The 17677-nt window shown below is 44.0% G+C and overlaps 1 protein-coding gene across 3 annotated transcripts; it reads right to left on the reverse strand.

Moving 5' to 3' along the window:
- Positions 1 to 9055: 9055 nt before the first annotated feature.
- On the reverse strand, positions 9056 to 16478 carry rcn1 (reticulocalbin 1, EF-hand calcium binding domain). Of its 3 annotated transcripts, none has more exons than XM_048969391.1 (7): positions 16474 to 16478; positions 14760 to 14996; positions 14171 to 14364; positions 13691 to 13869; positions 11037 to 11097; positions 9931 to 10130; positions 9056 to 9804 (listed from the first exon to the last, which is right to left on the reverse strand). In XM_048969391.1, exons 2-7 carry the CDS (start codon positions 14978 to 14980, stop codon positions 9697 to 9699), a joined length of 963 nt encoding a protein of 320 aa, XP_048825348.1. In that variant the 5' UTR covers positions 14981 to 14996; positions 16474 to 16478; the 3' UTR covers positions 9056 to 9696. The 3 variants fall into 3 exon arrangements, with proteins under 3 accessions (XP_048825348.1, XP_048825347.1, XP_048825350.1); XM_048969390.1 differs by lacking the exon at positions 16474 to 16478 and adding an exon at positions 15347 to 15381; XM_048969393.1 differs by lacking the exon at positions 16474 to 16478 and adding an exon at positions 15270 to 15290.
- Between the last annotated feature and the right edge of the window lie 1199 nt (positions 16479 to 17677).

Below are 17677 nucleotides of genomic sequence, written 5' to 3' on the forward strand. Positions count from 1 at the left end.
GTTTCACAGGACTTACCTTTCCACTGGCACTACAGTCCACGTCAGCTGGGTGGCACACCAGCTAGCTGCAGTTCCCACAAACAAGTCCCGACAAATGAAAAATAGCAGTAGAAAAATTCCATGAAGACAATCCATGGGCACAGTAACAGCAAAGCAACCTGACCACTTCTCTTGGTCATGTGCTTCCCGGCAAATCCCCCTTATGTCCTGCTATAAACTTGAAAAACCTAGTTCCAATGCAACCTGCTGATGTTATCACATAGCCGACCTCAAACAGCTCTCCCACACTTCTATCACAGTATAAATAAATATAAACCCCACCCCACAAACACACACTACAAGTTCACCAATACAATAAAACACAACACGCTTTTCATCCCTTGCTACCTGGGCAACCAGTATGTCATCTATCCTGCAAAATGTATGTAATACAGGTATTTGTCAAATGTGCACTCAACACAATGCTAGGTATTTAACTTCAAGCAAATGGTTGAAGCATATTAAGGATATTACAACTAACTGGAAATGTTAATCATTATGTGTCTGTGTATGTGTGCTTGTGGGTGTCCGTGTAACTTATGTGATGGGCTACTTTGTCACAATATAAAGTTGGTGTTCTTGTAAATTAAAAATACTAGCTGTTAACACATGTATATGACTTAGACCTGGTGGTTAGCAAGTAGCTTGTATTACGAACCATTGGGAGGAGGCCCCAGGTAAGACCCTGGACACGCTGGAGGGATTATGTCTCTCGGCTGGCCTGGGAACGCTTCGGGATTCCCCTGGAGGAGCTGGATGAAGTGGCTGGAGAGAAGGAAGTCTGGGTTTCCCTGCTGAGACTGCTGCCCCCGCGATCCGACCTCGGATCAAGCGGGAGATAATGGATGGATGGATGGATGGATGGATGGATGGATTTATTCAGAGTGGTCCACACAGATCCTATGGACATCTAGGCTGAGTGCGTGCCAGCATGTACCCTAACATACTCTGTTTACTCATATATACTCTGTTTCAGCTCCCTCCCCTTGCTGCTTCTGGCCTGGTGCTCTGCTCTATTCATATTATGCTGATATTTCTCAAAACTCCTATATTTAGTCATATATTTTAAATAAGCTTTCCAGAGGCTAAGTGCTGATAACACAGACTTTGGCCTCAGATCAACCCTGAAGTAAAGGGATATTAGTTTAATAGTGCCTCCAAGGACCTTTCATGCAGCAATTTTGTGCCTGTGTTGGTATTTCCCCAGTAGGGGTCAGTTTGCCATCACACTACCAGACGCTGCTTAACAGGCCCGTGAGCCTCATAGCTGCGTCCATCAAAGCCTGTTTGGTGAGCACACTTCCTCCCTAATAATGTGTGTTACATGGCGGCACAACATCAGGCACATGTGGGCTGTGTAGGAACGGGGCACAGCAGTGCTTGAGATTTTGTTGTATGTTAGACCAGTAAGGCTGCATCCACAGGGCAGGAGATGAACCGTTTGGCGCAGGCAGAAAACTTGCTTATGTTTTCATACTGCCAGCAATGCCCAGCGCTTGCAAAAGGCACTAGACAGGTGAATATTACCTCACGAAAGAGCGCTTGCCACAAAAACAAAAGACAGTGTGACGTGTTTATCGGCTTGAAACAAAATAATCGCTGGTTTACACCTTCAAGCAGATTTTTTTTCTGAATTAAGTCTCGATATGACTTTAAGTTGATGTTAAATAATTCAGGGTACCGGGACACTGCAGTTAATTTCTCCTCCATGTTGCTAAGCGGTTTGGTTTCCAAGTTGCTGAACCTACGTATCAGAAATTGAAGATTACATCTCACTGGATGCCGCTTTGCTAGAAGTCAGCGAAATAAGTGAAAGTTCAACAGATTTGAACTTTGAGAGGCACGGACAAGCGGCAAGAGCCTGGTGGTGCCTGGCGCCCCGAGGTGGCATCGCGTAGCCGGAGAGGGATGCCACTCTGCCCATTCACATACGATGGAACAAAAATTTCACCGCTTGCTGTGTGGACACAGCCTACATCGAATCTATGTATGTGCTCATTTTTGTGTGTGTTTCATTTGAAATCACACAAATTATCTGTAGAGTTTCTATTTAGTCAGGTCTATTCATATGTGCTCACAGATGGTGATTGTTTACTTGAAATGTTGCCACAGTATGGAAAAATCCAGAGACGAGTATAAACGCTGCTTGCTGTATTATCCCCAGTGAAAAGCTAATGAGCGAGAGGTTTTTCAGCTTGTCTTTGCAGGGCATCAAACGCATAATTGGCATCTTCAATTGAGATGCCCCCCACGGTGACTATTAGCGCTGTCTGTCTTCTCATTACCTAATGAGGGGTAAATGCCGAGCCCTTCCTGTTTGCCCCCAAATAGATGCCGGTGAATGCAAGGATGTCACATGGCCACTAGGGGGACATGGGCAGTGTGCTCTGTTAAATGGGGGAAGGTGAACCTCTGACCTTTAGGCCTAAAAATAGTCTTCCCATCATGCTTGGTGCAGGATCAGGTGACCTCTATTGATCTGTACTATTGTGTTCTCAGTAACAGAGTAAAATAGCAATACATCTTTATGGAAGACAAGTTGAATATAGCACAGGCTGTCCACAGGCCAGCAGCGGGAACAGGTCTGCTACACTGGTCACCACACAGACAACTGCTGCCCCGTTGCCTACTAAAGGAAATGGGTTTTGACCCTTTGCTAGGGAGGATGGCGAGGGCTCAGACTGACTTGCTCAGGCTAACCCATCCCATCCAAGGGGAGTGGCAGGAAGAAAGGCTGGAGCTCCTGGAGATGAGAGGAGCATCTGAGAGGGCGGGATGGATGATAGAGCCTTGCAGTCTGTAACCTCCCTAGGAACAACAAAAAAGGACGATGGTTTATTCCAGCCATCCTTTGATTTAACTGCTTATTTCACTCAGGCTCATCACATTGATATGAGCTACAGGAAGTTCCAGTGATCCTAACTGGGAAATGCAGCTAGAAGATGCATGGATGGATGTATGGATGCATGGATGGGAAATTCTGTATTACAGTTTCATGACGATTTTCATGTTTCAAGACTAAAATGTCTTCCATGATTTGTTTCAATATGCGATTATAATTTATATTACAATATGCTTTATTTTTGAAGCCGAGATCCACCGTGTTCACAGTAAAGGGGGGTCTGTTACTTGAATGTGCCCCCAGCATACAGAGGCCCTTCAGCCAGCTGCTGTCTCTGCTCCCCCCACATCCTCCACCGTGACCCATATTATTTCTGGCCAGGAGGTAGGGGGGAGGGGCGCTGCCAGCCACTGCTGAGCCAGACCCAGGCTCTCAGGGGATGCATCAGGCCCAGGGCATGGGTTTGTTTTCTCTGGTCAGGCATGAGGTCACACTGGCAGGGAGGATGGCGTCATGTGAGAGGCGGGAGATCTTGCCTCACTAGAAGTCCTGGGGATGGGATTGGGAAAGGAATGAGAGAATGAGTGGGAGGCAGAGGGGGAGGAGGAGTGGGAGGAAGAGCAGGAAAGGTAGCAAGAGGAAGAGTGGGAGGAAGAATGGGAGAAAAAGAAGGAAGAAGAGTGGGAGGAAAAGCAGGAAGAAGAAAGAGAGGAAGAGCAGGAGGAAGAGTGAGAGAAGCAGCAGGAGGAAGCATGGGAGGAAAAGCGGAAGAAAGAGTGGGAAGAAGAGTGAGAAAGGTAGTGAAAGCAAGAGCAGGAGGAAGAATGGATGGAAGATTGGGAGGAAGAAAGAGAGGAAAAGCAGGAGAAGGAGTGGGATGAAGAAAGAAAGGAAGAGCAGGAGTAAGAACAGGAGGAAACAAAGGAAGAAGAAGAGGAAGAGCAGCAGGAACAGTGGGAGTAAAAACAGATGGAAGAAAGAGGAAGAGCAGGAGGAATAGTGAGAGGAGGAAGAGTGAGAGAAAGCAGGAGGAAGAACAGGAAGAAGTGTGGGAGGAAGAGTGGAAGAAACAGCGGGAGGAAAAGTTGGAGTAATGGCAGGAGAAAGACTGGGAGGAGGAGCAAGAAGGGTAGCAAGAGTGAGAGGAAGATCAAAAAGAAGAGTGAGAGGACGACTGTAAAGAAGAGCAGGAAGGGACATCGTTTGAAAATGGAAAATGTTTTCCCAGGACCACACAAATTCCCAGGTCAAGGGGGCAGAGTCATTTTAGATACCTCACATGGTGCCATATTTGCAGTTACGGTAACTGCAGACTGGAAATGACAGCGCGCTGCATCACTATATGTCCTTGGACACTCCAGTATGAAGAGGAATGTTGTGTTGGCTGCATTGTTTGCAGTTTCCAGAACCTCCAGAAAATTACAGTCTGATGAATCCAACCTCATCTGCCCCATTTTGTCTCTGTAAACGTCATTAAATGATATTGTTGAAGTAAGACAATGGGTGTGCTAATCATGCTCTGTGCATGTGCATATTAATGTCCCAGGAGAAAGCAATATGAATTTTACCAACATGTTAATTCTGTGTGTTAATCAGCTGCTGAAGGCCCAATGAATGGATCAACTATGTAAAATTGTTTGATATTGAATGAAGTCCTCATGACCCTCTCCAAATTGGCTTCATTCCCCCAAAGACGGTTAAAGTTAATTAAGCACTCAATAGGTTTATGGTGTTTAAATTAAAATTTATTGCCCCTCATTGTGTAGTCATCAAGGGAGAGAAGCATTCGCCTCCTTGCCGGACTGGCTAATGGGCATATAAAAATTCATGATGTAAAAGGAAAGCTTTGCTGTGGCAGACAAGCACCACGTTGAACCCTGTCATTCAAAGTATGGCTGCGCATGTCAGTCAGTTCACCACAAGGGGGAGTTGAAGCCTGTGACAGGGAAGCTTGGTTCCAGCCTTCTGGTTGCCCTGAAATTTACAGATGCTTCATTGGAGATTTATTTTGCCAGGTATCCATGTCTCTGTCAACAAGCCTTCCAGAAAGTTCCAGTTTAATTGCCATAGATGCAGATACGTCACATGCGTCCTAAAAAGAAGCAGGTGGGCACCTTACCAAAGTGGATCTAGAAGAATAGAAAGGAATTCATGGTATCTTCTCAGGTTGGACTTTTTATATAACCGAACCAGCTGTCATGCCTCCGAAGTGGACACTTGGTTTTCGGTTGTCATTAACAGGTTCATTGAATTAATAAAACCTTTATTGAAAAATGTCTTTAAGATACTGTAATATAGCATTTGCAGCGTGTGCTACGGTGGCCTAAGCCTTTAAACCAGTGATCAGAAGCTCACTGGCTCGAGCTGGGCCTTGGAAGTATAGTGATACATCCATGGGCCCCTGAGAAAGGCCCTTAACCCCCAGCGCCACATGTGCTGCAGGTGGCTGTCCTTCACTGTCACTCCCAAGCTTACTCTCTTCTGTGGGTCTCATGAAGAGCAGGATGCGGGAGGCAAAACAGGAATTTCCCCACAGCGATCAATAAAGCATCGTTCTATTTTTATTTTCATATTTGGCTCTAGAATTTTACTGCTTATTGTTTTTTTTTGCAGTGTTTTACTCCATGTATGCTGCATTTATGCATCTGTCAGACCCCTTAGAATAACACTAATCCTCCATTCAGCAGACCGTAATCACCGGCCATGTCGCCCTTCCGTCCGCATGCAGATCATCTTGTCACCCTCTCGAAATCAGCCTCCTGCACGGTGGGGATTTGCTATGAAACTTCCAATTTCCTCACGGTCGCCTCAGCTTCCCACGTGTGATTATTAGTGTCTATTTCTTAAGGCTCATTTTCAGTGACCTCATAGAGGGGGTTGCTTCACAGTATGCAAATGCTTCATAAAAAGCATTAATATACGTGCAGTCCATGTATGTGGTAATATTTTACAAGGGATCTCTGTAACATAAAATTGCAGTCCTAACTGCCCATTTTTCACCTTGAGCTAATGCAAATCTACACCATAAGTTAATGTATTATCATGTCCTCCCTATATTAAATTTATGCTTTAATAACCCTAGATTTCTATTAAGGTTATTAATGTCTTAATATATAGTCTGTAATACTGCAATATCTCCCCTTGAATTTATTTAGGCTATTCTTGCTTTGATTTAAGAAGCAAATTACCAGCTTCATCTGATACACATGTAAATAAGGCAGTATGGAGGTGGGGGTTGGGGGGGGGTCTGCTGTAGTGATTTCCCTGGTTTGAACCGTCTCTTTGTACACGGTGAACAAGGCCCCGCTGGAATCGTGCAGTCTGTCTTTAAAAATAACCACACACAAATAGACCCCCCCTCCCCCCACCTACCAAACTCACGATTTCTCCACTTTCTGGGGAATTATTCAGCCCAAGAAGCAGGGATGCAGAAGATTGAGTGGCATGACTCCACCCTCCCATAGAAGGTCGCTGTTGCAGTAGGAATGGTGTGAGGATTCATGGCATGTGCTTAACTCACACGGCTGTGGTGGTGTATCCTTAAATGTGACGACTGTGACAGGCAGGAGGAACCCAGGAAGGAAGGCCACCATCCTGAGCATCTTCTGGAGCTGCAGAACTGAGCGGAGGAATGCAGCCTGTGATTCCACGGAAAGCTGGTGCACCACTAAACTTGTAGACGATTCCAGGAACAAGACATCAGCACGAAAATGCCGCATTTATCTCCCTCTCTCCATCCTTCAGATCTTTAGCATGTTTTGCTTTAGCTGCTACCAATGCATTTCCCTTTTTGTTGCCACTTTTCCTGTTCAGGCAGTTTCATTTGCAGCAGTTACAATCTCTGTACCTCACTCCTGTCATACAGATCCTACAGACGGATCTCTTGTGATCCATCGAGATGTCAGCTATCTAAATTTAAATCCTGCTCCTTCCAGACCCCTGCAAACTGGCGTTGTGTGTTTACCACTTCTCTTGCTTTAGTGGATTGACATCCTACACAGACCCGAAGCAAGAGGCCACCCTGACCTCATCCCAGTTTAAATCCCATCAACAAAATTATCCCAATATCCTGATTACAACAGAAATGGCCCATATGGAGGACGCTGCATTCAAATATTAATATTCAAATTAAAATATAATTTATTACATTATCATGCTCCTCAGACAGGCTCCTTAATTTTTATGGGAGCAACGGCGTGATTTACAAAGACATTCATACAAGACCTGTCCACAGTCATTAAATTAGCCCAGCCTGAATTATTTGATACTCATCTTAAATTGAGTCACATTTAAAAATAACAGCACGGTAAAGTTGCTCATTTTCAGCCTACTGCTGCCTCCCACACAATCAGGATGCTCTGCGGAAAGCGATAAGCTGTGTTCCCTGTCAGGACCCATTAAGAAACACTGCCATCCGGCAGTCAAATTATTTAAATGCATGAATTCTCAGGAAAATAAGCAAACTGGATAGGAGCACGAAGCCTGGATCCCACTGTGCAGTTTAACCTGCGTTAGTGAGCACAGACTTTCAAAGCTTATCACTACATGCTGAGCGTGTATGTCATATATATGTCACATGTGACACATGCGGATGAGATGCTTTGTACCAAACAGTGAGACATGACCTTTCATTATTGTGTAGGCCCTTAAGCTTAAAAATATAATAAAATTATATTTCTGGGTAATTCATTTAAACATTTGTTTGTGAAATGAGTCTTACTTCTGTGCAAAGGAAATTGCAATAATAATGAAAGATTTCGCACAATGCTGTGACATTTACATTAATACGCAGAGGACAGCAATCCCTGTCCAAGTCTAAGCTGTCATTTTGTGAGGTAGGGCAAAGTCGTTCCGTTTTCATCTGAATTTTAAAAAGCTGCCTGTCTGAAGCATTACTGTCCTGAAACCACAGTGCGTCTCAGGCTCAAAAATTAATGTGCATTTGCCTGTGAATTTAAACCTCTGCGATATTCCCGTTTATTTTGAAAAGGACAGGCTGAATTTAGAGAGCAGAGGGCAGAGACTAATCCCAAGATGATCCAACCCACAACCTCCCATCAAAAATGAACAGTCACCTGCAGGTCAGAAGCAGCACCGGAGAGATCCAGCAACTTCGACGTGTCGGTTTGCGGGTTCTTCGTAGCATGGTGACTCCCCCAGATCGTACGATCCCTGTCACAGAATATCGACGGGCACTACCAGGCAGGCAGCTCTCAGGTGACGTTTAGGCCATCCAGTAATTGTGTGTGCTCGCATGCACACAGGGGTGAGGGGACGCTCTGTATGCCTGCAGAGCACTTAACTGATAATCCCTGAGCCCAATGGGGACCCCGTGCCTCACACTGGCTCATGCAGCACCTGGTGCTTCTACCTTCCCAGAGCTTCTCATTGCAATCAGCACCACAGCCGCAATGCTGGATGACACAAGGCTACGAGTCAAAGCCCCCGTACAGCAACACGGTTCGGGGAAACTCATTACTATGGGCACATTGTCTCTATAATCTGACCTTATGTTATTATTTACATAGAGTGCTCATAGGAAGAATTGGGACACTTGCTTAATTATTTTAAAATGTATTGGTTTCATAACAACAGTCCACATACAAGCAATGATTAACAGATCTGCACATATCTTCTGCAGACATTTTCTTTTTATTAAGTGTCAGTTGTTTTGACCGACTCATATAATTCTGTTCTTGCCATTTTGCTATTAACAGTAATTGTAGTCATTAGCTCCCAAAGGGATACTAAACTCAGATGTTTAGTGTTCTATTTTATTGTGAAGGTGTTACTAATTAAAAAGCAATCAGTGAGACTGTCAATGAACTTTTTAAGTCAGAACAACAACTCTTTTAGAACTCTAATTTGGGTTTCAATTTATTATTGGAAATGAATGTTGTATTTCAATGTGAAATATATTTTTGTAAGAAATGAAAAAAAAAAACATTTTGTCATAAAACCAATAAATTTGCAATATTTTTACTGAATTAAGCAAGCATCCCAAGACTTTCTGTGAGCACTGTACAGGGAAAAACAGGTGTTAACATGAAAGGTAAATGGCAGCGTGATGGGGGGGGGGGGGGGGGGCAGCCCTTCTCAGGACACTCTGCCACATACAGCACCCAGGAAACTAAACACTCTGCTTCAGCACCAAACATGAAGAACAGCAAAGAGTAGAGAAGAAAGTAAGACTTTTTTCTTTGATAAAACGAAAGCAATGCAATAGCATGCTGGGGAGCCAATGTTACACTTACATTTTAACTCTGGTAGAGTTTCAATGACATCATTAAAAATACTTAACTGTGGAAGAAAATACATGGCAGCTTGAAAACCAAACATTTGTAAAATACTGCACATCAGTAATGACTTTAGATCATCAGCTCATACGTAACCTCAAGACAAAAGCACTAAATAAATTAGTGTTTACTGGCAGCATGGCACAAATATCAAAAGATCCCTCTGCATTCCTACTAGAGATATTTCACATAACCTTTCAGAATTAAAATATAAAAATATGTAACAAATATGAAATATCTACAAATATTCTTTGCAACACCCCTGAAACCTTAAGGGTGTCAACCTGGAACCTGTAAGATGACTGCTGGTTAGTCCTTGGAGACGCTAGTCAATCTCACAGATAGGAAAAGGTCGCTGTGACCTACAGGCGGCGCCGATGGGCCACACAGACCCTTTGACGCATGAGGTAGCACTGCAACAAGCTCATGGCCGCACGGGCTGCCCAGAATCAGCACCGGTGTCATTTCTTCTGCCTGCAGTGTGGAGCAGCTGGCAGCAGGGGGACGCCACCGCAAACATCACAGTTCGTCGTGGTTCTTAGTAAGATCCTCCCCATAGTTGGTAGCCTGGCTGCCTACAAACATGTTCCAGTTCTCCAGGACCTCCTCTTTGGTCAGCATTTGATCCTGAAAACAGACAGGTGACACGTCTGTCCATAGGCATTCCACACACTGCAACGGGCTCCGAATGCACAGGACCTGAGTCCGCTACAGCAGATGGAGCAGCCCCCCCCCCAACGCATTTGTCCGCACCTTGTCCTGATCCGACTCATAAACCAGATGCCGGGCCTCAGCCAGGGCGTGGTCGTAATCCTGGGGCAGGATCCAGTGCTGGATCTCCTCTTTGTCCATCTTCCCATCCTTGTTGATGTCCCTAAAGTCTGAAAACTGGTCTCGCTCCGTTTTTACCCAATCTGGTTCCGGTCCTCCTTCTTCATGAGCAAACATATCAGCTGTAACACGTAATATAGACGCCCATGTTAGGCCATATTGACATGCATTACAATGCCGTCACGTCTAATCTGATATGAGTCACATTTTTAAATATTAGTTGCTTACTGCTCCACGCAGCACATTAGGAAAACTAACAACATCCTCCTGACGAAAGTTAAAATCCGCTTAACATCAAGGCTAGACCAGTCTCCCGGTGGAGGAGTGGCATGGGCACCCGCGTGCTCCCAACCTGGGGGCAGACCCTCAACACGGAGGCCTCTGCATAGCACATCCACTGTGTCCAGGCTTCCAGTCAGGAGACAACACTTGTTCAAGCTATAACAAATGCTGACAACCAGCTAGTAATTATATGGAGGTAATTTCCCTGAATGGACTTTAATTACAGTGGAAATGGTACTTGTCCATTGTGTAGCCGGCACATGGCGTGCGTTCCAATTGGGCCTTCTAAATAGGCATCAGCCAGCAGATGAGAGCTGTCATCATTTTTTCCTCCTTCCGCCGTTAACTGCTAAGGGTCATTATCAGGTAATTTTTAATCACTGACCTGCAGTAAGCTATTAATTGTCTTCCTGTGCATTAAGATAATTCTAATTAGCTCGCAGTAAAGAAATAAGTCTTGCATTTGTGGTTTGGGAGACAGAGAAGGTGGCTTAGAGCCCAGCCATAGAGTGCAGACATTGTCCCCGATAACACAAAGTGAGGGACACCACAGATAAGCACAACCGCCTCTGTCGCAGATTTACTCTGCAAAGGGTCATTAACACAATAAGTCAGGCTCAAAGGCAGAAGGAGCTGATAGGCCTTTATAGCCATTACCGTCATGCCAAAAGCAGCCAGGCGATCTCCAGCACAAAGTAACTGGGCCCATCGCCTTTCGTGGCCTTAGGTGAAACCTGCAAACATACCGATGTACTCATCTTCATCCACGTAGCCATCCCCATTCTTGTCTATGTCCTCGAGCGTTTCCTGCAAAGACGGAGGAAGTGGCTGTGAGAATGCCATCCCTGGGGGGTGACCCTGACGCAGAGCGCACAGGGACGCGGCCCCTGCAGAAGCCAGTCGAACACAGCAATTACGGGGCTACATGACAGATGCAATCTGCGAGTGCGTTTTAGCAAAGCCATTTGATGGTGCTAACATTTCACGCTTGAACATGCATTGTGATAAATCTGTGTGTTTGCATTTAATATAAGCACAGCCATGCCAGGGATCAGCGTGCAGCTCCCAGGACAGCGCGTTAAGCTTTTCTTAATGTGTCAATTTATCCAGAAGCCAACAGCTTGCCCACAATTTGCACACAACAAGGGTAATCAGAGATTTTTAATAAAGGAAACTACAGAAATTGATCGCTCTTTTTTTTTTTTCTTTTCACCCACACCACCTCTGCCAAAAAAACATGAGTATAAACCATACTGGTTCCTCTGAGTGCAGGATAAGGCTGCCCTGTGTGTGTGTGTGTGTGTGTGTGTGTGTGTGTGTGTGTACCTGTGTCACAGAGCAGTACGACAGTATGACAATCAAAGAAGGTAGAAAGGTAGACCGTCAGATATAACCAAATGCAACATTAAACAGGCGTAAATAAAGCCAGTTACCGAAATGTAACTAGAAGACTCAGAGCCACACTCTTCTATGAAGTCAGTTAAATACCCTTAAGTTCAGAGACGCTTCAGACAGAGAACCAGCCAATGAATGCACATAGAATTATTTGAATTAATGACAATACATTAGGGCTCTATTTTTATTATGTGATTAATATCAGTGACCATGAACACTGACCTGTTAAATATTTTGTTAGTAAGATGCAGTTAAATGCCATTAGATCAACAATGTATTCCCCGGACAGCCTCGTCACCCCCACCTGCCATTGAATCCTTACTGCTCCCTCACTCCCCAGTCTCTAGTCCTCCTACATACTCTTCCCACCTCTCCAAAACATTTTCCGTAAAAGCCGAACTTTGAATGACTTGTCCCAGTGTAATCAGGTTCACCAGATCTGCATCTGTTGCTGTCTTTTCTTGCGCCAGTTTAAGTGACACTGCCTCACTTTTGGTGCAATTTGGTTCAAAATAAAATAGGCTTGAGAAGTTTGAAAAAGATCAAAAATACTTTTAGGGTTACTGTGTTCACAAGATTAAGTGTCCTCTACAGCCACCGATTCACTCCTCCACTCATAGCACCGCTTTTTCAATTTTGGTGCAAGTTTCTCGAAATGAACTGAAGTGGCAGCAATATCCATGCTCATACTTTGGTTTAGTTTCAGTTCGCAATTCCAGTGCAATTTGTTTAAAATTTGATCATTTCAAACAATGTAATACTGTAATGTCCCCTGGCTGAATTGCTTGTTTGTGCTACAATTTAATTTCCATTTCACCTGTCAAAAATGAATAAGGGAAGATTTATTTTGGTTGCTATGTCAGTTACATTGCCATATTTTATACTCACTTTGGTACTGAATTACCTCTGTTCAAAACAGACTATCTTCAAGAAAATGTTTTTTGAATATAATGAAAAACTTCATTTAAAGGTGAAACATCAGCCTGTAAAGAATGTGAAGAAAGTTAAGCATGCAGGTGGAAATTAAACATGGAACAGCTCAGAGTTACAAATGACCAAAACACAGCCTGAGCCAGAGCAATTCAGAGTCACAGACGACCAAAACACAGCCGGAGGCAGAGCAGCTAGGAGTCACAGACGACCAAAACACAGCCGGAGGCAGAGCAGCTAGGAGTCACAGACGACCAAAACACAGCCGGAGGCAGAGCAGCTAGGAGTCACAGACGACCAAAACACAGCCGGAGGCAGAGCAGCTAGGAGTCACAAAAAAATTACCAAAACACAGCCGGAGGCAGAGCAGCTCAGAGTCATAAAACAAATGACTGAAACTTTCACTTGGGAACCGTGAGGTCCATGGTTCTCCTGGCCCATGACCCCTCCCTCTTTCACCATGATGTTTTGCATTTTCACTTATTGCGACATAAACTGATCTTTTCAGCCCATCACTCTTTGCACATACACACACCGGTCCTGCACTAGGACAGCTCCTTAGAGTCACATAGTCAGGGTAGTGATAGTATGTGCATGTTAATCTCCCGAGCCATATTCCAATATGCAAACAGAAAGCACTTCACTTTAAAAAAATCTGGAAATGAAACATCCAGGACATAACTACCTGGTTACCACACAATATATTACATTAAGTTTACAAATTTTCATTGCTGGGAAGTTAGGGTTTACAGTAACGCTTCTGTAATCATGAAAACTTAACATGTGTTATGAATGTTATGCCGTTAGAAGCCTGCTGCATTAGGCTTTGTGTTCGCCTTGGAATTTTATTTATTTTACGGAAAAGAAGGGGTCTAGGACCACAGAACACCCCACCTGAAGAACAGAGAGGAATACAAATTGTCCATTTGCCCAGGTCCAGTAAAGGTGGTGTATATTCCGTGGAACAGGGGTGGATCACTTGATTTGGCGTGGGCACCATACCAACACTGTTACCCTTGAGCTGTGACGCCCCCTACAGGACGGCCGGGCAGAATCCGTAAATGATCTGACTCACCAGGACCACAATGTCCCTCATGTGCTCAAACTCCTCCGGGTGCAAGAAGGCTGTGAACTCCTCACGACTGGCGCTCATATCACCGTCAAGGTCGGCCGCTTTGAAACGCCTCTGGTCACGGGGCAGCATCTTCTTGAAGCTGAACTGATCAGTGGCATCATCAAACTCCTCTGGGTTTGCTGTGGAAAAAGCAGACACTGTAGCTCTACCTAGCAACTTTAAGACAACATAACCCCTGATTCACACTTTCCACTTCCTACAAATCGTTACAAAAATATACTGCATTTCTTGATTATGCGGTAGACTAATAACAAAATATTACTGTCAATAATATCATTTGGCACACATATATAGGGGCAAGCTTGTGAGATTATCCACTGGAGCTAAAAAGAGCAGCTTCAGATTTTTTAAAGCTGTCACTAAACACAAATACATAATTACTGCAGCTTCATTATGCACTCTCTGTTGCCAATATCCTACCAAGATAGTAGCCATATGTAGACTGCTTGTACTCCTCCCAGGAAATTTGGTTGTCTTTGTTGAGATCGTAGTCTGACCAGACCTTTGCCACGTTCTCGTAGACGTAGCGCTTCTGCACCCTTTTGATCCAGCTCTTCAGCTCACTGGTTGTAACATATCTATCATTATCGCTGTCTATCTTGTCCACTATTTTTCTGCAGCACAGGAAAACATGACACATTAGGAAAAACTCGACGCACATGGGAGTTTGATCGTGGAGTTTGCTGACACCTGATACGCGTAATACCATGTGAACATTATTTATATCCTCCTTGCCACGTCCCCAGAGGCCAGGCCAGCGTGGGAGCTCCCCTGCATCACGATGAGTCTCTACCGATCGGTTTGTTTTCACACGATCGACACACATAAATGAGTAGCTAAATATTAAACAGAGGATACATTAACTCCATTTATCAGACTTGCTTACTATTTTAAGTCCTACATTTTTTAAACTTTCAAGATAACACCTGTTTTTTTAAAGTGGCGACCGTCAAGATTTGACGTAAATGCCACACGTAAAAACCTGATATGTCTTCAAAAGTAATCTTACCCAAGCCTCTCCTTGCTTTCCTCTGGTGTCAGCTGGTCGAAAGTAGTGGCCTCCTCCTTGCCCAGAAAGGCCTCATGGTCGTACTGGTAGCTCTGGTTGTCCTCATGCAGCTGTCTGCTGAGCTCGGGTTCGTGGTGGACGCGCTCCTTCCTTAGAGTAGGTTTGCCGAACACCAGGCAGGAGCAGAGCAGCACGAAGGAGGCGAAACCACACGCGTCCATCGCCAGCAAATGCAAACTGGGTCCAACGCACAAACCAGAATTAGAGTCACTCTGGAGGAAACGCTACTGGGTCCTATGCACAAACCAGGGCACCTCCAAAAACTTACAGACAACTATACTGTGCTCTACTCCCACAGTATAAAAATGTACTGCATTACTTTTCAGGTGCATGCATTTAGTTACTGGAAGTCTTAGCTAATACTTGTATTTACATTTCAAACGTGCCCGGTTAATTCCTATCATTCGCTAGCAGACGCAACCAAGTACAGATTTCGTGCGTTTCACATACAGCCATTCAGGGTTCAGGTAACACGACACGTCTCTCTGATTGCATGTAAAACTCTCTGCTATTGGTTGCCATCATGCCTGTAATGCGAGCCGGCCATAGGCGCCACGTTGCAGCCTGACACGCAGGATAGTTCGTGCAGCGCGATGCGAGTTTGAGGCGTTGCTGGGGTCTGATAGTGGTCACGTGTACCTATAATGAAAACTTCCGAAAATTAACTAGAGAAACCTGTTATTTATGTGAACCGTTGCGTTAATGTATCTTTTATTTGGCATCATTTCGATAACTGAAAGCTACGTACTGGCTCCACAAACTGACTTTTAATTACGTGCTTTGTATCATGTATGGGTACGACATGGTTTTTGCTGTGGAGATGCATGTAAACCTATATTAACATTAAACAGAAACGCTAAGCTGTGGCTGGGTGGTACTCTGGGTTGCAATCAAGACGCCTAAAAAGAAACCAGATAGACCAGATAAAATGTTTCATAGGGGAATCAGGAGCAATACTATTAAGAAAAGCAATGTAGACAGAGTTGCGTCAGACAAATAACCATCCACCAATATTACCGTACCCCTTTGTCCTATGCAGTAAAGATGTGCGGATCGGTAGTGAAATGCCGTTTTTTTTTATCTGAGTGTTTCATTTTTAGAATGGATTATAACGTTGAAATACCGATTGTTTTTTTTACCTGGTAGCCTAATTTAAAAAGTATATTATTATCTATGAACTACTACCAGACAAGGTGGGCTGAAGTTCCCAAACGAGCGTGTTACAATGGCAATTCGCTGCGCACACAGAGCGCGAGGAAGAAAAATATATCTAACGATGGTTGTAGTCATATGGATCAGTTATTTTTTAAGCTACGTTATGTTTAGATGTGAAACTGTGCCCTAAACACTGTTAGTGTTTTTTAAATGATGAAATCGTCATTTAAAAATCTTTCACGATGTGACTGCTTGTGCCCTTTGCAATGTCATTGTATAGATCAAATCCCATCATAGGCCGCTGTGTCAAATTCGCTCCCTCAATGTATTACTCCTTCCTGCGCTTCTGCGGACGCTAGTGACAAGGACATGGGGCCATCGAATTGCTGGCAGCCCCCGTGCGGATAGTTCTACCGTGAGGGTTGGACGAGTTGAGCTACTTTGTCGAGTTAGGCTACCGTAGTGCTAATTAATCCATAGCCCTAAACCTAGCTCTTACCCTAAATGTAGAGGACACATTTCATTGTTGTGCACTGTGTGTTAACGATGATCACTAAATTTTAATTCCAAAACCCAATCACAAAACCGCACATGCGCAGAAAAGCTCGATAGCACGTCTCGATAGGTAGCTCAGCTCGTCAGAAAACCAGGTCCAAATAGCGAAACCTGCCTTGGTATTGCATCGAATACGATTGAAACGAAAATCAGTGGTATTAAAGATTCCATGAGGGGCCTATGGGAGTAAGACAGGAAATAACCCAGGGGGTATTATCATTAATGAAATCTAAAACTATAAGAAAACATTTTCGTAAACTGAAATAAGATACGAAAGTAAAAAAAAAAATATTACAAATAAACGAAAACTATACATGCATCCGAAGCTAACTGAAATGAAATGAAATAAAAACAAATGTCAAATACCTTCCGTTATCGTTTTTAAATACTGTTTGGCTGAAGTAATGATTTGTTTATGTTTAATTACCATTAATAATACCCAGAACGTTTTGCATGTTTTCAGAACATTAGTACACAATGTACACTGTGTATTCATGCAGAATTCTCTAAAGATCAGACACATAAAATCCCTAGAAATAAAATTAGTAAAGCTTAAACTGAAACTAAAATGTCCATGCCTTATATAAATATCTGTGCCATAACCCTGCCTGTCTTCTCCCTCTCATGGCCCAAACAAGCCACACCTACACTCTCAGAAATGTACCATAAATGGTACAGAAATATTCCTGAGTCCATTTCTGTACATTAAAAGGTACATTTCTGAGAGTGTAGGTGTGGCTTGTTTGGGCCATGAGAAGAAGTCAGACAGGGATATAGCACGGATATTTATATAGGGCATTTAATGCACCAATCCGCCCCTCAGTCTCCTGCTCCATTCTTCCCTCACTTGTGAACAAGACCTGTAGATACCTGAACTCCTCTTGAAGCTGTAACTCATCCCAAACCTGGAGGGGGCGATCTACACTTTTCTAGTTGAGAGCCTTGACCTCATAATTTAAGATCCTCATCCTGACTGTTTCACACGCTGGAGGTCACTGTTCAATACAGGTAGCAGAACTATATCCTATATAAAGAGCAAAGACATGATCCTGATGTCTCCAGAACAGACCCGATCCACCCCTTGGCTGCACCTAGAAATTCTGTCCTCAGATGTTATGTGTAGAACCAATAGCAAAGGGCAGCTCTGG

Source organism: Brienomyrus brachyistius, chromosome 11, assembly GCF_023856365.1.
Source record: "Brienomyrus brachyistius isolate T26 chromosome 11, BBRACH_0.4, whole genome shotgun sequence".
Classification (NCBI taxonomy): Eukaryota; Metazoa; Chordata; class Actinopteri; order Osteoglossiformes; family Mormyridae; genus Brienomyrus; species Brienomyrus brachyistius.